Source organism: Artemia sp. Qi Xiang Cuo, chromosome 3 (assembly GCF_049724085.1).
Source record: "Artemia sp. Qi Xiang Cuo chromosome 3, ASM4972408v1, whole genome shotgun sequence".
NCBI lineage: Eukaryota > Metazoa > Arthropoda > Branchiopoda > Anostraca > Artemiidae > Artemia > Artemia sp. Qi Xiang Cuo.
Genome location: NC_142796.1, coordinates 69,425,750 through 69,450,231, shown reverse-complemented (window position 1 = coordinate 69,450,231; position 24,482 = coordinate 69,425,750). Strand labels below are relative to the sequence as shown.

Sequence of the window (24,482 nt, the reverse complement as noted above, 5' to 3'; positions counted from 1 at the left end):
AAGGGAAATATAATCCATGCAGACCCAGAGCCAATGACTGCAAACTATAAAAACAGTCCATAATGATTGCTGCAACCTATTAAAGAGCAAACTATGGTCCATAGTAGTAAAAGACAAAAAACAGGCTTTTAAAGACTGGGTCACAGAGATGAAAGTGCTGTAATATACTGCTTGGCCTTGAATGGCATTTTACCCATTTAAACTTGTTGATTTCTGGCCAATGTTGACGTGTCTGCAATCAAATAGGTCCAAAATCTCTTTACTGGCAATTTAGATCATAGGGAAAATATATCAAGCTATTAGTTCATGCAAAAATTCCAACAATTAAACATGGTCAAATATTGTGTTCTTGAATGCAAGAACACAAATATGAAATTTCACCAGTAAATATGAGAACCTTTCATCATAATCTTGAATAGCATATAATGTTAATTTTTTTCCAGGCGATTTCTTCTTTCTTTTTGTTGTCATAGCAAATGATTCATGAAAATTATGATTATCTGGGGTTAGAAACTACAGCATATGCCATTCCACAATATTCACGACTGTATGCAGTCATAGAGGGCATTGTCAATCATATAAGGCATATAAAATGATACCATTTAAGATTGCACAAAGCCATGAATATTGGGGAGGGGCACATGGTGCAGTCTCCAACTCCAGATAATGATGATTTTCAAAAACTAAGCTGAGTTATTAGAGTAAAGAATAAGCAAGGACTTATGCTCATAACATTGTCACATTTTCATTGAGCAGCCACAACTCACCTGGATTGCATTATTGTTTTATTGCCAGTTTATTTGTCAACATACCCTTTGATTTAAGCTAAACTCATCTGTAATATAACCAAATAAATGTTTTCTTTAATTGTTCATGCTTCAAAAATGTTAAAAGATTGCAAAAGACTTATGAAAAAGCAACAGAACAGGAAGAAGGCTAGAGGATCCCTTAGTAGGCTCTATAACTCTCATGATCTCTCCCATAATATCATGCAATTTTCATATACATACCACTTTCTTCAGCTTTTTGTGTATTCAACTCCCTCTGGGATTATTTTTAAGCCAATATTCCTAATCCATGCGCAAAAATTTGTTATTACAAGTTATCAATCGCCAAATTTAAAAGTTTAAAAAGTTGATTTGATTCTTACCTTATTATGATTTAAGCAGACTTGACATTTCCAATCATCTGGAGGGAGCCCCTCAATCCTTGGACTAATACATGCAAGATGATAGACAGCTGGGCATGTTTCACAACATAATAAATCTCCAAGTCGGTGACACACTCGACAATGATCTTCATATATCACATTCCCATCAGAAGCCAAGTGTTCTCTCACCGGTGTTGTCAGCAAAAATTGATTAACCAAAAAACCAATAACTTCAAGTCGGTTTTCAACACTGGTAAATGGATAATTGCACTTTTCAACAATATCAAGAGGTACCTGAAACATTTTATCACTCTGTAAATAAAGGTGCAAAACTTCAGGCCATGTCATAGCATCCATGAAATATAGCATAGAATTTATACTATCTTTCAAATCAATAGGACCAAAAATAGTTTGTTGAAGCTCCTCTTCACGAAGCAGTGCTTTCAAGAGCATCATGTGAATTTCTACAATTAAATTGCTGAACTCTTCAGCTTGAATTGCAGAAAGAAAATCTTCAAAACGAAATGGGGATAGTCTAACAATGGATGAAAACCGTCGTAGCACTTCATATATCCCAGCTGCTTTAAGAGAAATTCCAGGATCCAATAGTAAGTCATATGATGTTTCTGGAATGATAAGAGGATAGATATCCTCATCTCTAAGCCAATATGGGAGAGGAGTGGGAGGTTTTTGCCAACCATCAAACAATTCACTACTTAAACTATCAGAGACAATGTCAGGTTCTTCAAACTCGTCATCTGATTCACTACTTTCATAGTCTTCTGAGCTTTTGTATTCCTCATTTTCACCATCAAAATCAGACCCATAATGATAGTCAGTTTCTTCATCATATTCTGGATCTTTTTTGGATTTCCGTTTAGTAACTGTCCTTGCTGTTTTTAAAACAGAAACACTATCTCTGGTTGAGTTTATTTTTATTTTTCCTTTCTTTGTCCTCACTTTCTTTGTAGAGGCTGGTGTTCCTTCTCTTTCTTTAAACCATTTTGGCTTTTCTATAGGTATTGCTACACCTAAAGCTTTAGCAACACTTCCTTTTTTTTTACTTCTTGGTGTCTGTCCATTCTGAGATAATGTCTTTCTAGAAGACATCTCATATCCTTTATCTATATAATATTATAGACCAGGTTAATCCCGATGAACTTTGTCCTTTCTAAAAAGCAGCCTAGAAAACAAATGATCAAAATTAATTTCTTCATAAAAATATGGAAGTTAATTTGTCAAAATATAAATTGATAGAAGCCCAAAGAGTAGGATGAATTTACATGGACAGCTAATGTGTCCCACTTCAAGGACACAAAGACATAAGGGGAGAGTAAAACCCCCATACTGTGTACAAGCTTCTGTGAAAGTTTCTTCTCATGAATGACAAGATATTTATTACAAAAAATTGCAACTATAAGCCCTGAAGGGCCACACTCAAACAAGTGACTCTTTAAAACATACAATTTCGTTATCTTACAAAATAGACAACTCTAAGATAAAGCTTTTCTAGAAAAAAATATAAAACAAAAACAACTCAGAGACAACATATGAAGATTAACAAAAATTAAATTTAATACAATAAATAATGTGAATAAGGTAAACGATTTTCAACTTGTGTTTTCCTTTACTTATTGGCTTGTACTTGTAGCAGTACCGGGTGCTTCTGCGTCATCTTGCACCTGAACAAAACTTCTGAAGAGTTTCCCAAGACTGCCAGTCTTATGCCAACTTTTTGGCAAACTTCAGCCAGTAATAGCTGTTTCTAGATTTGCAGAAACCTCAAGCTGGCTCCACATCTGGCTTAACTAGTATCCATCACTTCTTTAGATATCTTACTTGTCTTCTGTATCATGTTAGTAAGGACTCAGCAGCCGGAATTAAGCTTCAAAGAAATATAAGGTGTGTTGTAGCCAATGAAGCTTGTTGATCCACGAGATTCTGTCAATATCAGCCAGTATTTGTTCTTAGCTGCTTAGCTGTGTTGGAATTTGCAGAAACCTTAATCTGGCTCCATATCTTGCTTAACTAGTATCCATCGCTTCTTTTGCTATCCTCCCTGTCTTTTGTGCCATGCTGGTAACTACTCAGCAATCACAATTAAGTACATCAGAGTGGTGTAAGATGTGTCCGAGCCATTGGACCTTGGTAATGCTTGAGATTCTGTCAATTTCGTTACAATGTAATCAGACATTGCTGTTCAAAGTCCAATCTGATAGCCAGACATGTGAGATTAAATAAAATAACAGTGGTCAAAACCTTCAGAACATGCCTCTGAGCAGTTTTGATAGACCTTAGGTTCACCACTATTAAGTAGAACCGCCCCCACTGTCAACTTATAGACAATTAACTTTTTTGCACAAGTCAATCTCTTGATGAGTCCAGACATGTTTGTGGAGCCAAGCAAGGGCTACTTAAGTAATAGATACCCTTCTGTTGACTTCTTCATCAAGATCACTGACATACAAAACTGTCAACTTTTATTGGAGGATGACCATAGAGGGTAAGTTGATAGACTCTTGTCATGTCCACATATAAAACGCATGTTTTTTCTTGGTTTTTGTATTTAGGCTGAGATATGCGTCACTTCATCAAGCATTTGCTGGGCTGAGTCTGAATTTGGCAGAAGAAAATTTGCAGCATCTACAGGGTCAAGATCCTTCAAGCCGGCGTTTCTACAGATTTTGTTTTTTTTTTTTAATTCCACAAGATGATTTTCAAACAAAAGAAAAGAGCTAAATTATTGCAAAGACAAGCAGAAACAAACTCAGATAATGATTGAAACTTAAAGTAAACAAAACTTGCTATGAATGAATAAATGAGACCCAAAAAAACCATGAATTACATTGCATAGCCAAGTCGGATTTAAAACAAACAGAAATTGCCCCTAACAGGAGCAGGGCTTCCTCCATAGCCCAGGACTAAGTTGAATTGCCCTTTTCCTTCCTACCCCTTGTTTCTCCAACAGTGCCTGAAAGTTAAAACTCTATACTCCAAGCCCTTCCCCAGACATTGAAGAAACGCAATTTTGAAGTCCAGAATACATAAAGTGTCTTTCAATTTACCCTCCACCCAGCCAAAATAATAAATCCACCAGACTTTCACTACTTTCTCTGAGTCTCAACTTGTTCCTTTTAAGCCATTTCCAAAATATTCTAAATAATTTGAAAAAATCAGATGCATATCTTTTGATTTCCTCAAGGGGCGCATGTTGTTTCTGGAGTGTATTTTTGGGAGACTCTGGTAATAGTGTCCTAGCAAACAATCTCTAAGAGCTCACTCAAAATGCCATTAATCGGGAGCACAACATTTTTAACCAGCTTTAAGAAATCCCCATTCTCCCACCAAATGCTTAATTTTCTTGGCCCAAAGAATGATCTCGAAAAGTTTTGAGCCAATTGGCAACCACGGTTCTAATATTCCCCCCTGTTCCATCATAGATTATCTGTGTAATTACTGAGATACTTGTATAATTTATGGCCCTTATCCTAGGGCTTGTGGGGGTCATGACTTTTGAAAATGAGCTTTCAGAGAATGTTGAACTAAATCACAAGACACTATGTGCATTTAGGTTGTCAAAATGGCATATGTGCAATATCTGAGGAACCGTTAATGGTATTAAGTGAGCCAACAGCGAAGGGCTAAGAGAACAGCAACCAGAAATCCAATTTGTGATTTCTTGTACTCGTCATCTCCTAACAGAAGTCATCAAACACTGCATATCAGCTTCCTATGCTGCCATAGTCTCTGCTAAGCTAACTTTGTTTCAATCGCTGTTGTCTCGCAATGCTGTACGACACTGCTGCTCCCTCCCCCCACATCCTCTACATTGCACACTTCTGGAAGATTCTTACAAATGTTGGGAAATTGAAAATCCATTCCACTTTTTTCTGTTTTGCAAAATACCAACTGAGATATCCAACTTGGACACAGAATCCAAAGCTCATCAGCAGTTTTCACATTGCAGATCCTACTATAGCTGCTGCTAAACTTATGGAGAAACACAACCACAAGATTTCAAAACATTCTTGGCGCCAACTTCTTCAACTATAGTTACCCTGTCATCAGATGCGTCCTGAGGCTCATTTTAGTGGGGGGGGGGTCTTCGTAAATTGAACGGAATCGGTACCTGATTTATGCCGAATTTTCTGCAGAAATCAAGAATTTTGCTAAATTTCGGCCGATTTTGCTAAATTTCTGCCAAAATTTTTGCCTCCAGTGAAAATTTTACCAAATATCAAAAAAGTTGGGGGGCCCTCCCCGTCCCCCCTTGGGACGCCCCTGCCTGTCATAGTTGTAAAGTGACATTTTGCTTTTATTTTTTCCCTTTGTAGGGCTCAGTCATTTTCTTTTTGTACAAAGATGGGTTTTCAATAAACAATAGTAATAATTGGATATTTATGGGGCTGGATAGAAAAAGAGAGCACAAGAGGAGGACTGGTGGCCCTCCAATCACTGTCAACTCTTAAAAAGGGCAGTATAACTTTTAACATCACATCTTAAAAACTTATTTCTGTTCTGGGGATGTTATAGATATCTGTATATAGTCTTTTACATAGACAATAAGTTTCCACTTAATAGGCTATCCTTGGCAATACCTGACTTACAGATAAACCATTTTGACAACCTGGATACAATGTGTGTGCAACCATGTCTTGTATAAAAATTAGTCTCAGCCTAGTTAATTATAATATTTACAACTCTAGGGTCTCACTGAACTCGTACCAGTTCTCAGGTACCTAAGCTAGTGTTCTGTGGGATTTAAAATGAAGGTGGAAGTTTCCTCCTTTCAGTGCCCAAAGCTGGAATAACAGCATCCCAACACTGGTAATTCTACTGTAGCTACTTTTGGCTATCTTGGAAAGGTGTTAGGTTATGATAATGAAACTTTCAGGGATGGGTCTACGGGCTAAAGTATGTCATGGGAAGGTATCTTGAAGTACCTATCTATACTCTTTCTCTCTCTAGAGGGTCCTGAAATTTGCCTACATGAGAGGTTGTGTGACATGAGGACACTCTTTTATTTCATTTTATTCAGCATTTATTTCATATTTAGGCTAACTCTCTTTAGTTTTGATTAGTTTAATTAATTGTTCACCTATGCAGCATCTCTAGTACCCATTTGGTAAATTTTTCACAGTTCATATTATTGACTTACAAATAAAGTAAACATAACAGTCAATGCCTTTTTTATGCTCTTTCCAAATATAATGATCATTTTTGTTAGAAATGAATTTTACCCTCCACTCTTATATATACCAATTCAGGGTATATACTTGCACATTAGGGGGGTGGGGAGGGGTAAAGTTTAAACTTACCTCTCATTTACATCAGAAATAAAATGTACCCCCCCCCCCTAATGTGCAAGTATATACCCTGAATTGGTATATATAGGGATGGAGGGGCCTACCAAATAATGCAAAGGCCTACCAAGGCATATAAATTTTTAACTAATAATAATAAACAAGCTTAATTTAAATCATTGGTATCATTATTACATGGCAGGAGGCTCACAAGAGAAGAATATGAAGAAGCTGTTTAAGGGTTAAAAAGCCAGTTCTTTTTTCAGAGCTGTATTTGATTCTCTTCTGCCAAGTCAAGGGTTTTTTCTAAGCCCTTAGGTATCAATTTCCTGGATTTAATCTGAAATGACTTCATAGCCAACAAAGCACCAATTTAAATTTTACATTGTATGTTCTGTTTAATAATATTACACATATTAATCAATTTCCACAAAACTAGCATATTATAGTAAAATGAACTGTTAATCTAAACAAAGGAAATGGATACATAATCTTCTAACACTAAAATGTCATACCATCCTTTACCTCATCATACATATCAGAAAATCCTAAAATTTTGCTTCTAGCAAAAATACAACAAAACACAGCAGTAAAAGTTATCAAAAAATATAAGGCTGTTCTTTTACTCTTCATTGTACAAAGATCTTATATCTTTTGACAAAAAACACTTAAAAGTGAAATCTTAGGACTAAGATCTTACTTCTTGTGCTGTTCTTTTGCAAACCTCTTTTGTCATTCTGCTCTGATCAGCAGTCTAAGAATAATGATGAGTATATTGTTAAAGTTCTCTCATCATTGTTCTATGTGGCAGAAAAATGGCATTATTCAACCTTTTTGCTAACATTAGTGAGCTGTAAGATCTTAGAAAAAAACAACAGAAATCTTTGCAGAAAGATGAGATCTTATAACAAAAGAACAGCCTTAGCCTTGGCATGATTTGAAAAATAATCAGATCTCAAAAAAAACAAAAAAAAACAGGTATTAAAGAAAGCATTCCAATTGAAGGGCAAGAGCAATACTAACCTTAGAACAAAAAAAATAGTCTTTAATGAAAATGAGGTTTTTCAAATGAAAGTAAAGAGGGGCATTTAAACTTTAAACAAACAGAAATAATCCTATAATTGAGGAGGCTCCTGTCCCCTCTTAACCCCCTCCCCCTTACACACACACACTCTTTACCGTAAAGTTTAACTAGTGAACTGAGATTATTCCAGCTATTAGGAAAAAGGGTTGCCAACCTTTCAATAACCACTCTTTACAGCAAAGCCTAACTAATAAAGAAGCTCCAATTTGGGGTAAGGAGGCAATTCTTCTCCCCTTATTTTGGCAACATTTGTTTTTTGAAAAACATCAAGAGAAGAATAGAATTCTCACTCCCCTAGATTTTGACCTTTTTTGTGCCCCTCATTTAAAAAAATTGAAGTCCTTCCTCTAACATTATGTGAATTGGCACTCCTCAAATATGTCAGAACTGTGCATAAATGAGGGGGGGGGTACTCCTCCCTGCTTTTTATTTTATATTTATAATTTATGAGAACTAAGCAATAAAAATGTTAGGCCACTAAGCAAGTTATAAACTATTCCTGAATAAATTGAATAAAAGGCCATTATCCTGGTTAAAGCTTTCTGATTTTTTTAAGGCCAGATATTGATCTCTAGCTTATACTAGCCTATTATGCAAAGTAGCCTAGGTAAATTTGTAGTGGTTGATGACATCTAAAGAAAATATGCTAATAAAATAGAAGCAGTAGCACTATGTTCATTATTTTATACTCTTTCCAAATATGGACATCCCCCATATGGCTAATATGGGAGTAAAGTTCATTTGTGATGCAAATGGATGTTATATTTAGATAGGGGATGCAATTCTAGGCGTATATTAGCACATTAGGGGGTATATATTTGGGGAATATACAGGTTTTAAGAAATTCATGAATTTCTTAGACAAACTGGGAAAACAAGGAAAGAAGTGAAGATAAAGGCTCTCCCCCTGCAAAATGTGTTAAATAGGATTATTCTGCATATTATGGAGCAAGAATTGTTTCTTATTATATCTCCTTATGTCCAGCAGGAATCCTAGGCTTAAAATACTAGTTGGCTAATTTAAAGATTTGTATATATATACACTGTCAACTTAGCCATCTGGTGGTATCCCTCCAAATAGCATGGTCATTTATCTGATAATGCAATTTATCTTCCTGATGGCCCCAAAAAAGTCACAGGTCCCATGATATACAAAAACAAAAAAAAACCTAACAAAATCCTAAAATAGTGAACATCTTAATTTATAATATGCTGCATGTTCCTATTTATCAGATTACCATCTATTGTTATCAATGATTGAATAACAGTTGTATTCAAAAACTGACACAAAGCTGGATTTCATTGGGTCAAGGATGTAACAAATGGTTTACAAAGAGGACATGATGTATCACAAGATATAAACAATAACAACAAATGGCCTATATTATTTATGGCTATATCTGAGACCATCAAAAGGGACAGGATGTGTTGTCAGAAGAGTAACCATGATATTTGGAGATAACACAATATAGCCTAAGGCATCTAACAGTTCTACTTTTTCCTTTAGGTGTGGTTAACTACTAAAAATTTACAATACCCTAGAAATAGATTTTCAAGAGCAACCTAAAAATAGGCTATCACAAGCTACCTAGAGACTGCTGAGTTGGAGTGAGTCAAGTCTATGCCTAAAAGGACAGAGTGAGCTTTTGGTAATGGTAAACCAGTCTCAAACTAGCCTAGAATCTGTTTTTAACAAAATAATTACATAATCAGTGCTTATAAGGGCAACCATGGCTAAAGTCTAACAAAATCATAGCCTACCCATAAGGAAGAGATTTTTCCAGCATTGGGGCATTGAAAGAATTATTTGGAATGCTAATCACTAATGCCATGGTTATGTCAGGATTCAATAGATTCTTAGCAATTCCAAATCTTGAATCGTAGGCCTAATCAAGATCTTTCTCAATTAAAAACAAAAAGCACATGTCGATTAGTCACTTTACGCTTATCTTTTCCGTTTTCTTTTACCTCAATTCTTGATTCCGCTTTCAGCAACTTTCCCATCCCGCCATTTTCTACTTCAGACATTGAACGTTGTCAAATATTTGGAATTCAATTACGAAATAATGGCGGATTTTGCATTGAGTAGAAAAATGAGAAATCAAAATAGAAATATTGCAATATTATAGAGTTACAAGATATATTTCTTTTTAAACAAATTCTTAGTCAAGTTAACATTTTTAGAGCAAAATATAGGATCTTTAAAATTAAATGCATACTTTTTTATTTTTTTATACTTTTCCGCGTTTTAAGTTTTCTCCGGCTAAAAATTGCAACTTATCAGCAACTTTGCATTAGACCTATAATATAAAATCAAGTTATTTAGATTGCACCTTTTTACAATTCTTCCAAAATGTATCACATGAAACCTATAATTGATTCTTCTACATTTATCTTCAATGAAACCCACTCAATGTATAACACGAAACCGATTGTGAGCCCCTTTATTTACGATGAAGGAACCATTGACTCTAGGCCTAAATCAGTAGGCCTAGGTCTGCGCAAACTTTCTGAAATGGTAGGTCCCTAAATAGCCTAGATTATTGTTTTAGAGTAATCATGGAGTCCATTTTCATGGATATGGCAGTCAAATTCACGATCTCTCATCCTTGTGGAAACATCCAGTTCTTCAACAGATAGGTTGCCTAGGTTTATCTGTTCTGTTTTTTTTGCTCTGGTCTCAAGGCAGAGTTGAACTTGAGCTATTTTTTGGGTAAAATTCTATGTTAGCTACTTTTGGGTATCTTGGAAAGGGGTTAGGTTATGAAAATGAAACTTTCAGGGATGGGTCTTTATTCTAAAGTATGTCATGGGAAGGTATTTTGAAGTACCTACCTCCACTCTTTCTCTCTCTAGAGGGTCCTGAAATTTGCCTACATGACAGGTTGTGTGACATAAGGACACTTTTATTTCATTTTATTCAGCATTTTATTTCATATTTAGGCTAACTCTCTTTAGTTTTGATTTTTGATAGGCTAATTAATTGCTCACCAATGCATCATCTCTAGTACCCATTTGGTAAAGGGTGTCTACCATTTACACCTGCTAGTTTTTGCTATAGCCTAGAAACAAAACCACACTATGTAAATATTAAAATTTTAATATAAACCTATTGAAAATTTGACAAACAACATTTTGCCTTAATTTTCAGTTATCAGTTGTTTTTTTCTCCAGCTTTAGTTTTGAAAATGCAGTTCCTATTATCTGAGTAGAATTTTAGGTCAATATCTACCAAATCATATTATTGAGTTAGGAATAAAGTGAATGCACCATTTGATGCCTTTTTTATGCTGATTACAAATAAAATAAGCATTTCTATTGGTAATTAATTTCAGCCCCCCCTATCTAGACTATACCTAACCCTGAATTAGCCTAGATAGGGGGGGGGCTATAATCCATTCCTAATATAAATGCGAATTATATTCGTAATCAGCAATAAAAAAGGCATCAAATGGTGTATTCACTTTAGTCCTAACTCAATAATATGATTTGGTAGATATTGACCGAATTTTAGGTAAATTTTTCATAGTTCATATTATTGACTTACAAATAAAGTAAAATACCACTCAATGCCTTTTTTATGCTCTATCAAATATAATGATCATTTTTGTTAGAAATGAATTTTACCCCCCATCCCTATAGGCTATATACCAATTCAGGTTATATTTTTCCACATGAGGGGGGGGGAGTTTAAACTTACCTCTCATTTACATCAGAAATAAAATTTACCCCCCTCCCTGCTAATGTGGAAGTATATACCCTGAATTGGTATATATATATATGGGTGGGGTGTAAAATTCATTTCCAACAAAAATGATCATTATATTTGGCAAGAGCATAAAAAAAGGCATGGAGTAATATTTTTACTTTATTTGTAAGTCAACAATATGAACTGCAAAAAATTTACCAAATTTTAAGCCATATCAATGTTGTTTTTTTGTCAAAATTTAGGAAATGTATTTGTATATCTTTAAAACCTTATAAATTGGGATTGAGGATAGCTGTGAAGCTGAATACAATTTTGTTGTACTTCATTTAAGAAGAAGATCTATTTTGTAAGGTTTCTTTTTTATAACACAAATTTTTAAAGGTCATCAAGGGTCAGGAACCTCTAGAAAGAGAAGGTGTCCCTTCCTGGGACATACTTTAGCCTGTAGACCCATCCCTGTAAGTTTCATTTTCTTAACCTAACCTCTTTCCAAGATAGCTAAAGTAGAATTTCACCCTTCAAAATACCTTCCCTGGGCATACTTTAGCCTGTGGCCCCATTCCTGAAAGTTTCGTTTTCCTAACTTAACCCCTTTCCAAGATAGCCAAAAGTAGCTAAAGTAGAATTTTACCATAGGCTAGCCAAAATTGTATGTGTTTCATGCAATTTTCTGTTTCTTGATTGTCACTCTTTTATTCAAGTAGATTTAATCTAAAGATTTCCCCTTGTAGAGCTCCAGAATGATAACTAGTTGTATTCAGGTTCACTGGTGACCAGGTGCTGCTATATCTTCAGTAGCCTCCCAATTGAGTTTACACTCACTGGAGGACCATTCAACATCTAGCCTTCACTTAAAAACATCAACAGATTCAGCATTAACTGTTTCATTAGATAGTTGTTTTTTTTTCCAATTATTGACAATACATGTTGAGAAGAATTGAATATGGATGCTAGAAATTGTAGACTGCTTGACAAGTTTCAGGTGATGACCTCTAGTTCTTGAATTGGTACCAACTGTGGGGAATAATAGATATGTTAAGAAAACAATTCTTACTCCATAGTATGCAAAATAATCCTAGTTAACATATTTTCCAGCAGTAGAATCTTTATCTTCACTTCTTTCACTGAATTCTAGTTTTTCAGTCACATTTTTTCAATATTTATGTATTCTCCAAGTCTTGAAAATCAGACACCCAAGAGCCATCTAGCCTAATTTATCAAAATATGCCTATTTATATCTTTTTGGTAGCCTAGATGGCAGTGAGGGTGTTTGACTTTCATATATAGACTATTTGAAAATGGATAAATGCAGTCAAATCTATGTTTGTTTTTCATAATCTTGTTAAAAAAAATTGCATAACAGTGAAAGAAGTTATGATAAAGGCTCTCCCACTGCAAAATATGTCAACTAGGGTTATTTTGCATATTTTGTAGTATGAATTGTTTTCTTAAAATGTCTTCTTATTTGGTGGAATGGTCATACATTTACACCAATTTGGATTATATATTTGCACATTATAAATGAAGCACTAGTGCAGTAAAACGCTTTTCAGAACAATTCAAGCAAGGCAATACCCAGGATTTTTTTCAGATGGGGTTTTACTCAAAGATTTTTTTTTCATGGGTGGGGGGGGGGTTACACAAAAAAAAAAACTCAAAAAACGCATACAGAATTTCTTCATATCCATTTCTGTTGCGTTTTTACAAGTCAAAAAACATTTTTGGGGAGGAGTTCAAACCCCTCTCTGGTTACAGCCTTGAATTAATCAACACTAGTCTTTTTGTTTATAGTGTCTCATTTGCATAAGCTTCTTTGCTCCATGCATACCAACAGAAACACACTTTGTTGAACCAATTTAGTGTAAAAAAAAATAAAAATAAAGGCTCATTTGGACTGATGACTTCCACACAGCTTTCAACCTCATGAAAATAAGTTCTTGATACATTGGCTAATTTTAGGTAGGCTATAATAGGTTGTTTAGTGATAGTTAGAAATTTGATGGTATCCCTTTGCCTAATAGGTTAATCAGACTTGTATACAGTTGCAATATAGGGTAGCAACTTGATAATACTATAGAGTTACAGCTCATCTGAAGGAAGCATTGTATGTTTAGTATAATAATAAAGAGTGATACTATCTCATTCCCCAACTGATTCTTGTTCCAAATGAAACATCTGCTGCTCTGACAATGTACCCCTTATAATCATCCCTGCAAAATACACTATTTTACTGGCTCTTCTTTTTTAATGGTAAATAGGCTTATAGAAATGTATGACATAAAATGAATGAAGCAAGATCAGTCTCAGTTGGTAGAAAAAAAAATTTAAGTGATTTTAATAGCAATATCATCAAAATCATTCAATAAATATTACCAACCAGTCAATAAAATCCACTACCCCTCCCCCCTCAAAAAATGTCTAGTAATGCCTCTGACCTTTGCTTGAATGCTTCAAGCAAGGGATGAAATCAAGCTATACTCAATTACTAGTCTGATATATTGGGTATAGAGTTTGAAGGGGGTTCTTTATATGCTGCCCCAAGTTGTTACCACATAATCTTTACATAGATTTTTTTTTTGCACACTTGTGTGACATGATCAATATGAGGTTTAAAGATAATTCAGTTATACAGGAGTATTGTAAGTTAATATTTTGTAGATCTAGTTTTTGTCTATTATAAAAATATATGACCACTGAGGGCTAATCTGGTAGTTTTATGCTAAAATCCAGCTTGGGTTTATTTCCTTAATTTGCACTTCAGAGCAAAATAAGGTCCAATGTTGGATCTATTTGTCTCCATTGTTGAAATAGCAGTTAAAACATTTTACACAAAATATAAAAGAACAGGGTTGTGACTGTGTTTATGGTCTAGTGACATGCCTTCTGACTAAGAGTGTGCTAGGATAGATGCAATTTGAGCCCACTAGGTAACAGTGATCACAGATAGGTATGATCAAGGGGGATCATTGTTCTGTAGTTTAGAGTAGGCACCACTGCACAACATCAATTTCTGATAGAGTATGTGAGTTGGTTGGAAATGACAAGCAGCATCAGCATCCTAGCATGACTCTTTTATATATACATGTAGCCTATATTAATAACTATTTATGGGACACAGATGATGGGCAGCTCCAGTTATATCATGAAGGTGTGGCTTCCCATTCTTTGTTGAGTCTCCTTTTAAAAACTTCAGCTGATGTTGAAGACACTGTCTCCTTGCTTAAACAGCTCCAATCATTGATGACCCTTTTGCTAAAGAAATCTTGTCTGATTCTACTGTTAACTCTGGGCTTATGAAGCTTCTTACAATGACCTTATCTTTGTCTTTTGTTGGATAACTGGGTAAAGAGCTTATTTTGTGGTTGGTTGACAAATTTAAATGTGAGTAGTATGTCACTCCACTTGTGTTGGAAGGTCAAAGATGGGAGTTTTAGGTTAGATAGCCTTTCAATATATGGTTTCTCACCAAGTCCAGAGATGCCCTTGGTGTCCCTGTTTTGTACACCTTCAATCAACTGTATATCACCTTTGTAAAATGGACCAGCAATGCAGGTTCCGAAGTCAAGAACTGGTCTCACAATTGCCTTGTATAGCTTCAGGAAGATTCCATGTGATCAGCTAGTAAGTGTTCTTTTAATAAGTCCAAGGCTAGAATTTGCTTTGGAAACAATTTGTGTAGAGTGTTCATGGAACTTCAGAAGATTATCTGTAGTGACCCCTAGGTCTTAGCCACTGGTGCTAGTTTGGAGAGGAATGGAGGATCATGTCTGGTTATCATTTGTAGTGTATTGGTGCAGAGGATTATTGTGACCAAAATTAATGGTGATGCATTTTGATAAGTTGAAAGAAAGAAGCCACCTATCTGTCCATGCCTGAATGTGGTCCAAGTCAGATTGTATTGATGATTTATCAGTTACACCAAATAGTTTTGAGTCATCAGCATAAAGGGTTAAGTGGTTGCTGACTTTGGTAACCATATCATTTATATAAACAAGAAACAATGTGGGTCCCAAAATTGTTCCCTGGGGAACACCACTTAGAACATTACAGGGCTGGGAGTAGATACATTTGCTATCAGTTGTGAAGAGCTGCACAGTCTGACATTTACCAGCCAGGAAGTCCATTAGCCAGTCTACTAATTCATGGTGGATTCCTGCTGCTGTTAACTTAAAACAAAGCCAATGATGTGGGACCTTGTCAAATGCTTTGGCAAGGTCTAAAAGAATGAAATCAACAGGAAGGCCTTTGTCCAGTAACTGGGTAACCTGTTCATAAGTGTCTAGAAGGTTAGTTTCTACAGATTGTCCTGGGAGAAAGCCATGCTGCCTGTTGGAGATACTTTCATTAGTAAGAAGGTCAGTGGTGCCATTTCAGAATACCTTAGGAGGGGAGGCCAAAGATCAATTTTGGGCCCCTTTCCAGACTCAAAATATAATTACTCTGTTTGGTAGACTACTCTTCAAATTAGTCTTTGAATACACATTAAAGCAATGTAATTTATTTAGATTTTGTCTTTTGCAACCTGGTTAGGGACCAAAAAATCATTACAAGATGGAACATTTACCACACAAATTAAAAACTGAAAGTTATATGCACTTACTTAAGCAATGGATATCTCCTTGGCTTCATTTTTGCAAAGTCGTCCACAAGCTTTTCAAATTCGAGCTCCTTCACTGCAGCCTTTTCAAAGAACATAAGGAGCAAATGCAAAAGTTGCTTGTTGTTCATTGTTGTCTAAAGGTAAACCTTCACACATGTCAACACTGACAAAAATCGTTCATTTGAGCATATTGTGAGTGGGAGTGTGAGGACTACCCTCACAACCTCAGAATAAGCTTCTTTCAACCCTCCTAGGCTTTTGAAAAGATCTAAAGTGTTTGCCAGTTTATGTGGATGCTGTGACACATATACACAAGCTATCAAAGCTTGACTCTTCAGCTCTATAACATTGTAGTGTGTTGCAATCTGGAAAAGTAAATATGTGTTCATGAAGTTTTCGGATTTGGGGTTAAAGTATCATGTGGCTTCTAGTACTGGCAGCTGGACAGAATAACACTGTTTGAATTCATGTACCACTATGTCCAAAACCTCATAGAACTCTCTTTGCATTTTTTCTTCTGTTCTTGTGCCCTTAGATTCATTGCTGTGCTTTCCAAGTGTTGATGTTGTCAAATAGTCCTTGAGTCTTCAGGATATCTTCTGAACTCGTTTTGATTTTGCTTGTATGGTTGATGCAAGAGCACTTGTTTTCAACAGATCAGCTCTGACATTAATAGCCATCTCCTTAGACTTGCAGTGTAGGACTCAAAAATACTCAACATCACATAATGTCTCCAATTGATTTTTTATTATGGTAATTAAAGCGCGGGCGTTTGAAATAATCGGATCTGGGGCCGTCAGTTACTTAGAAATAGGGGTGATCACTGCAAGAGCTTCGTGAATGAAATGCCAACTGATTATAAATAGAAACGACTATAATAGATTCTTAAGGCATGTAGCTTCTGCCGCTTCCTCCCTGTCAGAAGGTTCTTGAACAATTGACAAAACTGCGAGTATGCACTCATATCTTACCAGAAGTTTAGCCACTGATCTACACCAGTAAGAGCAACGTGTCACAACTGCCTTTCAAGCATTAGCAGTCATGTTGGCAGTTTTCTGGGCCTCCTCAAATATATTGTATTGAGTGTTGCTGTTGGAGACAAGACCATAAACTGTTTGCAAAACTGAAAATACTGACGAAATTCTTTGAATTATCTTCATACAATTGCCAATAACAAGCTTAAGTCTATGGGAATGATGGTGAGTGTACACTGCTTGCAGTACTTTTTCCTGGAGATGGGCCTGTACTTCTGAAAAATGTCCACTCATTACACTCGCCCCAACGAAACCATGCCAAAGGAGATATTCTTCAAATGGGTGACTTTGCTGTAAATCTTTGAGTGTCTTCAATTCGCTGTTAATGACCTGGTTTTTCGTTTTTCAGGAATAATTCGAAAGCAACAAACAAAATTGGAAAAGGAAGAATAAACTAAGAGCTTGAGAGTTGAAAATGGGGCCCCTCAAAAAATTGGGGAGGAGGGGGTTCATCCCTCCTGCCCCCCCCCCCCCAAAAAAATGGCACTACTGAACAAGGTGTTGAAGAAATGCATCATTAACAATTCTCTCAAGGACTTTTGCTACAGCAGACATGAGGCTGATACGTCTATAATTTTTAGCTTTGGATCTATCCCCCTTTTTAAAGATAGGTGTGATATAGGCTAGTTTCCATTGGGAGGGGAGATACTTTTGATCAAGTGAATTTTGAAAAAGTATAGATAGTGCAGGGGCAATTTCTCGAGCAGCTTCTTTTAGCAGACGAGGATGATTGTTATCAAGACCAGCACTTTTTGTTGATGTACAGGCTTTTGAGTTGTTTTTCAACCATAGAAGTAGTAACTCTAATGATTTATGATATTTTTCATTAATGACCTGGCTTATCTTTTTTTCTCCATTGGCATTTCTTTAAGTTTCTTTGTTGTCTTATGCTAGCTGTCATGTATGATAAGGTCTTAGATATGGGGTGAAACTTTCTGTTGTGTTTTGTTGCTAAGTTTCCATGACTAGAGAGCCCAGAATTTCTCCCACTGTTTGTTGATCCTAACCTGGAGGGTCAACTCCCAGTTAGTCTGTCTCAATGTGACCCTAATTGTCTCGTAGTCTGTAAATATCTTTTTTATGTATATTTCTTGCTTTGTGTCTATGGGTAACTAATTCAATGGCTAAGTGGTCACTTTTACCAATAGGTAGTAGATAATTTATCCTTGTGATCAGTTCACTATTGTTAACAAAGACTAGGTCAAGTAATGTTGGTTGCTGGTGGAGGCAAAAACGTGTGGTTTTGTTGATTGCTTGGAAAGCAGAGAGATCATGAATAGAATCAATAAAGGGACTGGTGGTGGATGGAATACAAGTAACTGGGTTATATGGAAACTCTTCCTTTCACAAGAGATTAGAAAATTGAAGTCCAATCCTATAAGAAACTCACCTTTGAAATTTTCTGTGGCTTTGCAGAACATATTTGAGAGCACATACTTGATATCATTGGAGGGGGAGCTGAGGGACTACAGTATACAGCTACGACTCCATGTTTGCATTCTTTTGACAAGATGTTTGAGATGATTTGGTAACTGGGTACTCAAAGATGTATATCTTTTAATCTACTCTTGGTATTCTTAGGGCATATTTGGTATTCTTAGAACCATATCATAATCTTTACTATAAATTAGACTTTTTGATTCATTCAGTTTGTTAGTAATTTGATCTACATTGGCTAATAGAAGGCCAAAGTCTGGACTTTACTTTTGAGCAGCTATTAATATCTGGTCCTTGTTCCTCATTTTCTACGTGGGTAGAATCAGTAGATTGGCAGAGAGAATTGTCATTAATGCTGGACTGGCCATTTGAAGTATCTGATATGATACACCTTTCAAACAAGGATAATAGAGTAGTACATAGAGACATATAAACACTTTCATTATCATCATAAGTATTAACACTATTTACAACATATGGCAGCTTTACATTGGCATGGGTGTTGGGGTGCACATTTCTGCAACACCTGGTGCTCTGTTTTTGGAACTATTTTCCCATTACAAATAGCGAGGTCTTTTTCTCCCGCAGTAACTCTGGCTTTCAGCTCTTCAACAAGTGTTGTATGTCTAGTTCTGTCTTCCCTTGACATGTTGTTATACAAATGGATATCTGACTTTTGCTGGGAAGACTTTTTAATAATGGCATGTTTTATCAAAATTGTAGGCACAGTGAAAAGTAAAGGGGGAAGTCTTTGAATCGATTCACTGGGAAGTCCAGGGATCGGCCGCAGTCACTTTTTGTCACTTTTTTTTGGACCTGTCACTTTTTGTCACTATTTCTGTCATTTTGTCACTAAAGTCACTTTTTTCGACATTTCGGACCTAATTTTTTTGTATATTATAGTTGACTGTCGACTGTATAGTTGACTGTCGACTGTGGCATAATTCATAAGAAAAGGTAAGTCTTTTTTTGATAGTTTGGACTGTATTTCAAGACGCACAATGTCTATGGCTGTGATAAACGTGGTTAGTGTGTGTGTGTGTTATTATCTAGGATCTTGCAGATAAAATGATTGATTGAATTAGTTCTACTGTACCATAACTGCCTATGGTTCTTTTTAGGCCGTTGGCTCACATAGCATCCATTCTTGCGTGGTTGCTTAGCAAATGGACAGTTAGGCCAAGATTCCTTCTTTATGTTTTCAGTAGCCAGTTTCTTTGATTTTAGACCATTTCCTGCAAAAGGCATGCATGTCCACAGGTCTGAGGACGTCAAAGTGTAAGATTAAATTCGTGTTTTCATTGGTTTTGTCAGTTAGTATTTGTTTTAGCTTTATGTGTTTTTGAATTCCGTCCTAAAACCCATTCTTTTTTCAGGTCGCTGTAAATAATGGGCAAGACAAAATTTTTGGAGAGCTGACTCAGTAGGGAAGACGGCGCTGGGCATAAAGTGAAAGAGTGGTGCACAAAAGGGAGTAACAATGATAGCTCATTCTATTGTACAGTTTGTAAAAAGACACTCAGCTGCCACAAAGGGTTCCAGGCCCTTCTTCAACATGCAGTTGCACAAGATCACAAAATAATGCTTCTTTCATGTTAAACCCGCGTCAGTTGAGACTCGCTGCATCTGCTCCAACTGGAAACCACTCAAGCTCACAGAGTGGCGTTAGCGTACCACAAAAGAATTTGGAAATGCTCTGTGAGCGAGATGTGGCATCAAGGGTGGAGATAGTTTGGGTTTTAAAGACTATTGCTAGTTCTCTTGCTGCAACTTCGTGTGATCATATTGCCGAGGTGTTCCTAACAATGTTCCCTGATGCTGTACCAGAAGGTTTCTTGTTACATGTTAAATGACATACTTGTTGACGGAGGCTAATTATCATTACTTTCGAGAAATTCTAGTCAAAGACATCCAGAAATCTGACTTTGTGCTGGAATATGATGAAACAACGAACAACAATTGGGTAAAGGAGCTCCAAAAAAGAGTTCGATACTGGTCAAAAGAGCAGAAACAAGTGGTTACTCGGTATCTTTGGACATATTATATGGGACATGCAACCAGTGAAGATGTAAGTAAGAAAATTCTGCAGACTGTTGAAGATGAAGAAGTTTTACTTGAGAGATTGCTGATGCTTGGAAGTGATGGCCCAGATGTCAATAAGAAAGTGTGGTCAATCGTAGACTCAGAAAAGAGAAAAAGGTATTCAAAAGGCCTATAGAATATTGGAACCTGCAACATTCATGCAGTGCATAATGTGTTTCTGAAAGGGCTACAAGAACTCGGGGAGGAGTGCTCTGATATGATCAGCGCTGTTTACCACTTTTTCAGCGGATAGCCAGCTCGTTCTGACGATTTCAGCCAGTGCCAAAGGAAATTTGTGAAGCGTGTCCCCACGAGATGGCTCACAAAAAGGGAAGCAGCAAGCCGCTTGATTGAACAATGGCCTCCATTAATAGAATATTTCCTAGAGTTCTTGCCAAAGAAAAATAGTCTGAAGTACTTGATGTCAAATGCAAAATATTTGAGAATTGTAAGTTGGCTAAAAAAGCAAACAATGAAAGCCGAAATTGAGTTCATTGTAAGCTCTGCAGCAACTTTCATCGCTTTTACTGGTGTATTTCAAGGACAGGAGCCGTTAATTCACGTGGTACACTTTGAGCTGAGACGGTTGTGCACAGTTGTTTTGGGGCAGATTGTGCTAGCTGATGATGTCAATCTCCGGATCCTTGGTGGTTTTGAAGGCTTAGATATTACTGCAGAGGTTTACCTACAGCAACCCTTGTGTAATGAAAGGGTCCTGGCTGCCCTGGATTCTTTGAAAGTTATTCTGAAAGGCAGGAATTTTTTTTCCTGAGAATCAGGAAGTATATCAAAGCTGGTGTACAGTAACTGCTAACAAAACGCCCTGTGAACAACGAGTTTTTCCACAGACTTGCCTGCCCAAGCCCTCCCAGTCCAGATTGCCAAAGAGCGAGTTGCAGTGATATCCTCCACATTGCGAGAGAACTTCCATTTGATACCGACATCGAGCAAGTCTAGGGAAAATGGATGTTATTACAATCAGATTCCGTGCAGCCACGCACAGAGAGTACTCGAATCGACAGTTATTGACAAAAGATCCTGTAACTGAAGACACCATTTGGTGAAACCAAATATCAGGCCTTAGGTCGGATCATCCGGGCAGCTCTGTCGCTCTGTCATGGAAGTGCAGACATAGTGAGAGGATTTTCTCGGTCGGCTGTGCAGATAACTAGCCTTCAAGTGCGTACAGAGGAGTAGACACTGAATGCTAAAGCTTTTGTTGTGGATGCGATCTGCGATTATGAGAATGGACTAAAGAATGTGCTGATCACAAAGAAGCTGCATTATCTGGCTAGATCAGCTAAAGCCAGCTATAAAGTATACCTTATTGAGCAAAGATAGGAAGAATTAAGGAGAGAGAAGCTTGAAGATGAGAAGAAAGATGCTGAACAAAAATTCCAGGAGATGGAGCGGAAGAAGCAGAAAATAGCGGACCTAGAGTCAGACATCGTACGAAAAAAATAGATGGTTAAGCAGAAGAAGGAAATGGGCGATACCCTTATGAGAGAGGCAGGGGAAGGGTTGATGAAAGCTGTGGAAGAGAAGGATTTCCTGAACATTGGTCTTGCTCAAAGTATGCTGGAAGCAGCATTAAAAGCCCGCTCCGGAGAAAGGGAAAGAGCAAATGATGCTGAATCGGTTGAAGTACTTGTTCTGAAGAGGAAATCCGAACTAATTGATCGCCTTTCGAAGAAGTCAAAGAAGTGATGACATAATATCCAATGATATCTTATACCTAATCGTGGCGGACGCTTGTTTTTCAATAACTGAAGTTTTTTCTTTACCGAAGTTCAGTTTTCATTCCTAGTACCATAATCGAAGTCGTACATTTATCGAAGTTATCGTTTTGTATAAGTAAATAAAATCAGCTAAAAAAAATAAGGGTTTCAACCTTTCTGTCCGTAACTTCTCGGGCTCTCATAGGCCAATGATGAACTTACGGTAGTAATATGGATCCTTGTAATCCATCTGCCTATGCTCTGACGGCTTCTCAGTAGTCACTTTTTGTCACTTTTTTCGTATCCACATGTAACTAAAGTCACTTTTTTTGCGCACTTCGTCGCGGCCGACCCCTGGAAGTCTTTGAATAGTTAGCCTAGGGGATAAACGTTTTAAGTAGGAGATAGGAACAGATGGCAGGCCATACTGGGACTCTAAACAGTTTTGAACATAGGTTTTATCATCTGTTGTCACTGGAATGCCATAAGCTACTAGATTATTTTTCCGCTGCTCTCTATTTGTTTCATCCCGTGCTAGTTTTCTTACGTTGGTTTGCATTTGGTGACTGATTTCCATTCTTAGAGTCTTTGTTTCTGCTTTACAGTATCAGATGCAATTTCTTTAACTTTGGTGACATTGCTTTGATTCTACTGCTAGTTCAATAGTTTCAAGGTTGGCTTAATTGATTCTATGTTGCTGTTCAGTCCTTCAGATTGTGTGCTCAATTGCTGGGATAGATTCGTTTGTAAGCACGAAATTTCGTTTTTAACAATTTTGGTTACATCATCCACAGTAGCGGCAACTGAAATAGCTTGGATTTCAGTTGTATTAACTTTATATAGAATATACAACCATTGGCAACCTATTTTTGACATCATTGATTAAGTAGTTCGTATTCTTCAGCACTTAGCTTAAGACAGGTTGCTCACAGCCATCTTCCACACTTATCACAATTAATTGTCCCTGCAGCAACATCAAGGTCAATACTACAGGCAGCACAGATATCGTTATCCTTACTTAGGCTTGCTCGCACTCATTTATTGCCTTTAGGTGGCATTACTTAGGTTTAAATGTTCAATAAGGTATGTCTTCAAATTTTTATGGTAGAATGTTGTTAGCCTCTGAGTTCCACTGCATAAAGTTGTACACCACATTCTCTTAAGGAGTTTTCCAAGGACTGGTAGACACAGTATGGCTGTGTTTGAATTTGGATTGTCTTTGGGTTTCCCTAGTTTAGGTATTTGTGTTATAATGGTTTTTTTTTTTTTTTTTTTTTTTGTTTTTTTTTGGGGGAAAATTCCTTTTGATTAACAGAGATTGAATATGTGTGTGAATGCTTCTTAAAAAATTCTGGGGGCTTTTAATGTCTGGTATATTTGGATTTCATCTTCAGCCAGGCTTGCTTTCTCATTAATCATATTTATTGCTTGCAGAAATTCAGTTGTTGGGCTGCATAAGGGATGTTGGCTCAGAAACTATATTTAATCTCTCACTGTTTTTTGTTTTTACCATTTACCTTTTCCTCTTCTTTTGCTTTATGCCAGCAGATGCTTCAGCTTTTTCGTTATCATCTTCAAGTTGATTCTTTGATACAAGTGTGGGATACTTGGGTTGTTTTTCTTTTTCCCTGCTCCCATAACCCATTTTATAAATTATTATTTTGTTTTTAATCTGAAAAAAAAGTAAAGGCCATATTAAACTTAAGATCCGCAGAAAAAAACATATAATAATTCTAATTCAAAACGACCAGAAATTACTACTCAAGAATAATTGAAAACCAAAACAAACAGAAAAAAATAAACAATCATAGCAAACAAACATACAACAGGTACCATATAAATGATTAAATAAATCTTAGAACGATTAAAACTTAAATTGAATAAGCAAAATAAAGCTTAAAACAAACTAAGGATATATTACTATTAAAGAATAAATAAAACCCAAAAATGAACAGAAAAAGGCAATGCTGTAGTGTTGCTGTATGTAGTGATAACCATTTTGTTACAACATACTTCAAAGACCAGATGACAAAAACTCTGGGGTTGACACAACCCTCAAGAGCCCAGGGACAGGTGTTTTAAGTTGTGCCCCAGGGACATATAAGATTTTTATGGAAGGGGTGGCTGTATAAACTTCAGAGGGTGCTCAATTGATTGGAAATCAGAAGTTCTGGTTCCCTTTTTAAGAATCAAATGTGTATAGAGGGCAACTAGACAAACACACACCCATATGCACTTTTCCCCCAAATGTATCCAGTCAAACTTTGAGATAATTATTTTGTTCTAAATAATCCAAAGATCAGATAACAAAAACTTTGGGGTCAACACAATCCCCTAGAGCCCCAAGGCAAGTGTTGTAAGTTATG

The 24,482-nt window shown here is 36.5% G+C and overlaps 2 protein-coding genes across 2 annotated transcripts in view; one reads left to right on the top strand and one right to left on the bottom strand.

Annotated features, from left to right (window-relative positions):
- The window catches only part of LOC148954475 (nucleosome-remodeling factor subunit NURF301-like), an 84,201-nt gene extending 74,641 nt beyond the window's left edge, over nucleotides 1–9,560 (bottom strand). Inside the window, exons 1-2 of the mRNA XM_089086281.1 lie at nucleotides 9,505–9,560; nucleotides 1,151–2,333 (exon numbers count right to left, since the gene is read on the bottom strand). Coding sequence (XP_088942407.1) covers nucleotides 1,151–2,260 — 1,110 coding nt within the window. The 5' untranslated portion in view covers nucleotides 2,261–2,333; nucleotides 9,505–9,560. The remainder of the gene's footprint in view (nucleotides 1–1,150; nucleotides 2,334–9,504) is intronic.
- A 270-nt stretch (nucleotides 9,561–9,830) lies between these two features.
- AIMP2 (aaRS-interacting multifunctional protein 2) overlaps nucleotides 9,831–24,482 on the top strand; it is a 56,006-nt gene continuing 41,354 nt past the window's right edge. Inside the window, exon 1 of the mRNA XM_089086539.1 lies at nucleotides 9,831–10,054. Coding sequence (XP_088942665.1) covers nucleotides 9,890–10,054 — 165 coding nt within the window. The 5' untranslated portion in view covers nucleotides 9,831–9,889. The remainder of the gene's footprint in view (nucleotides 10,055–24,482) is intronic.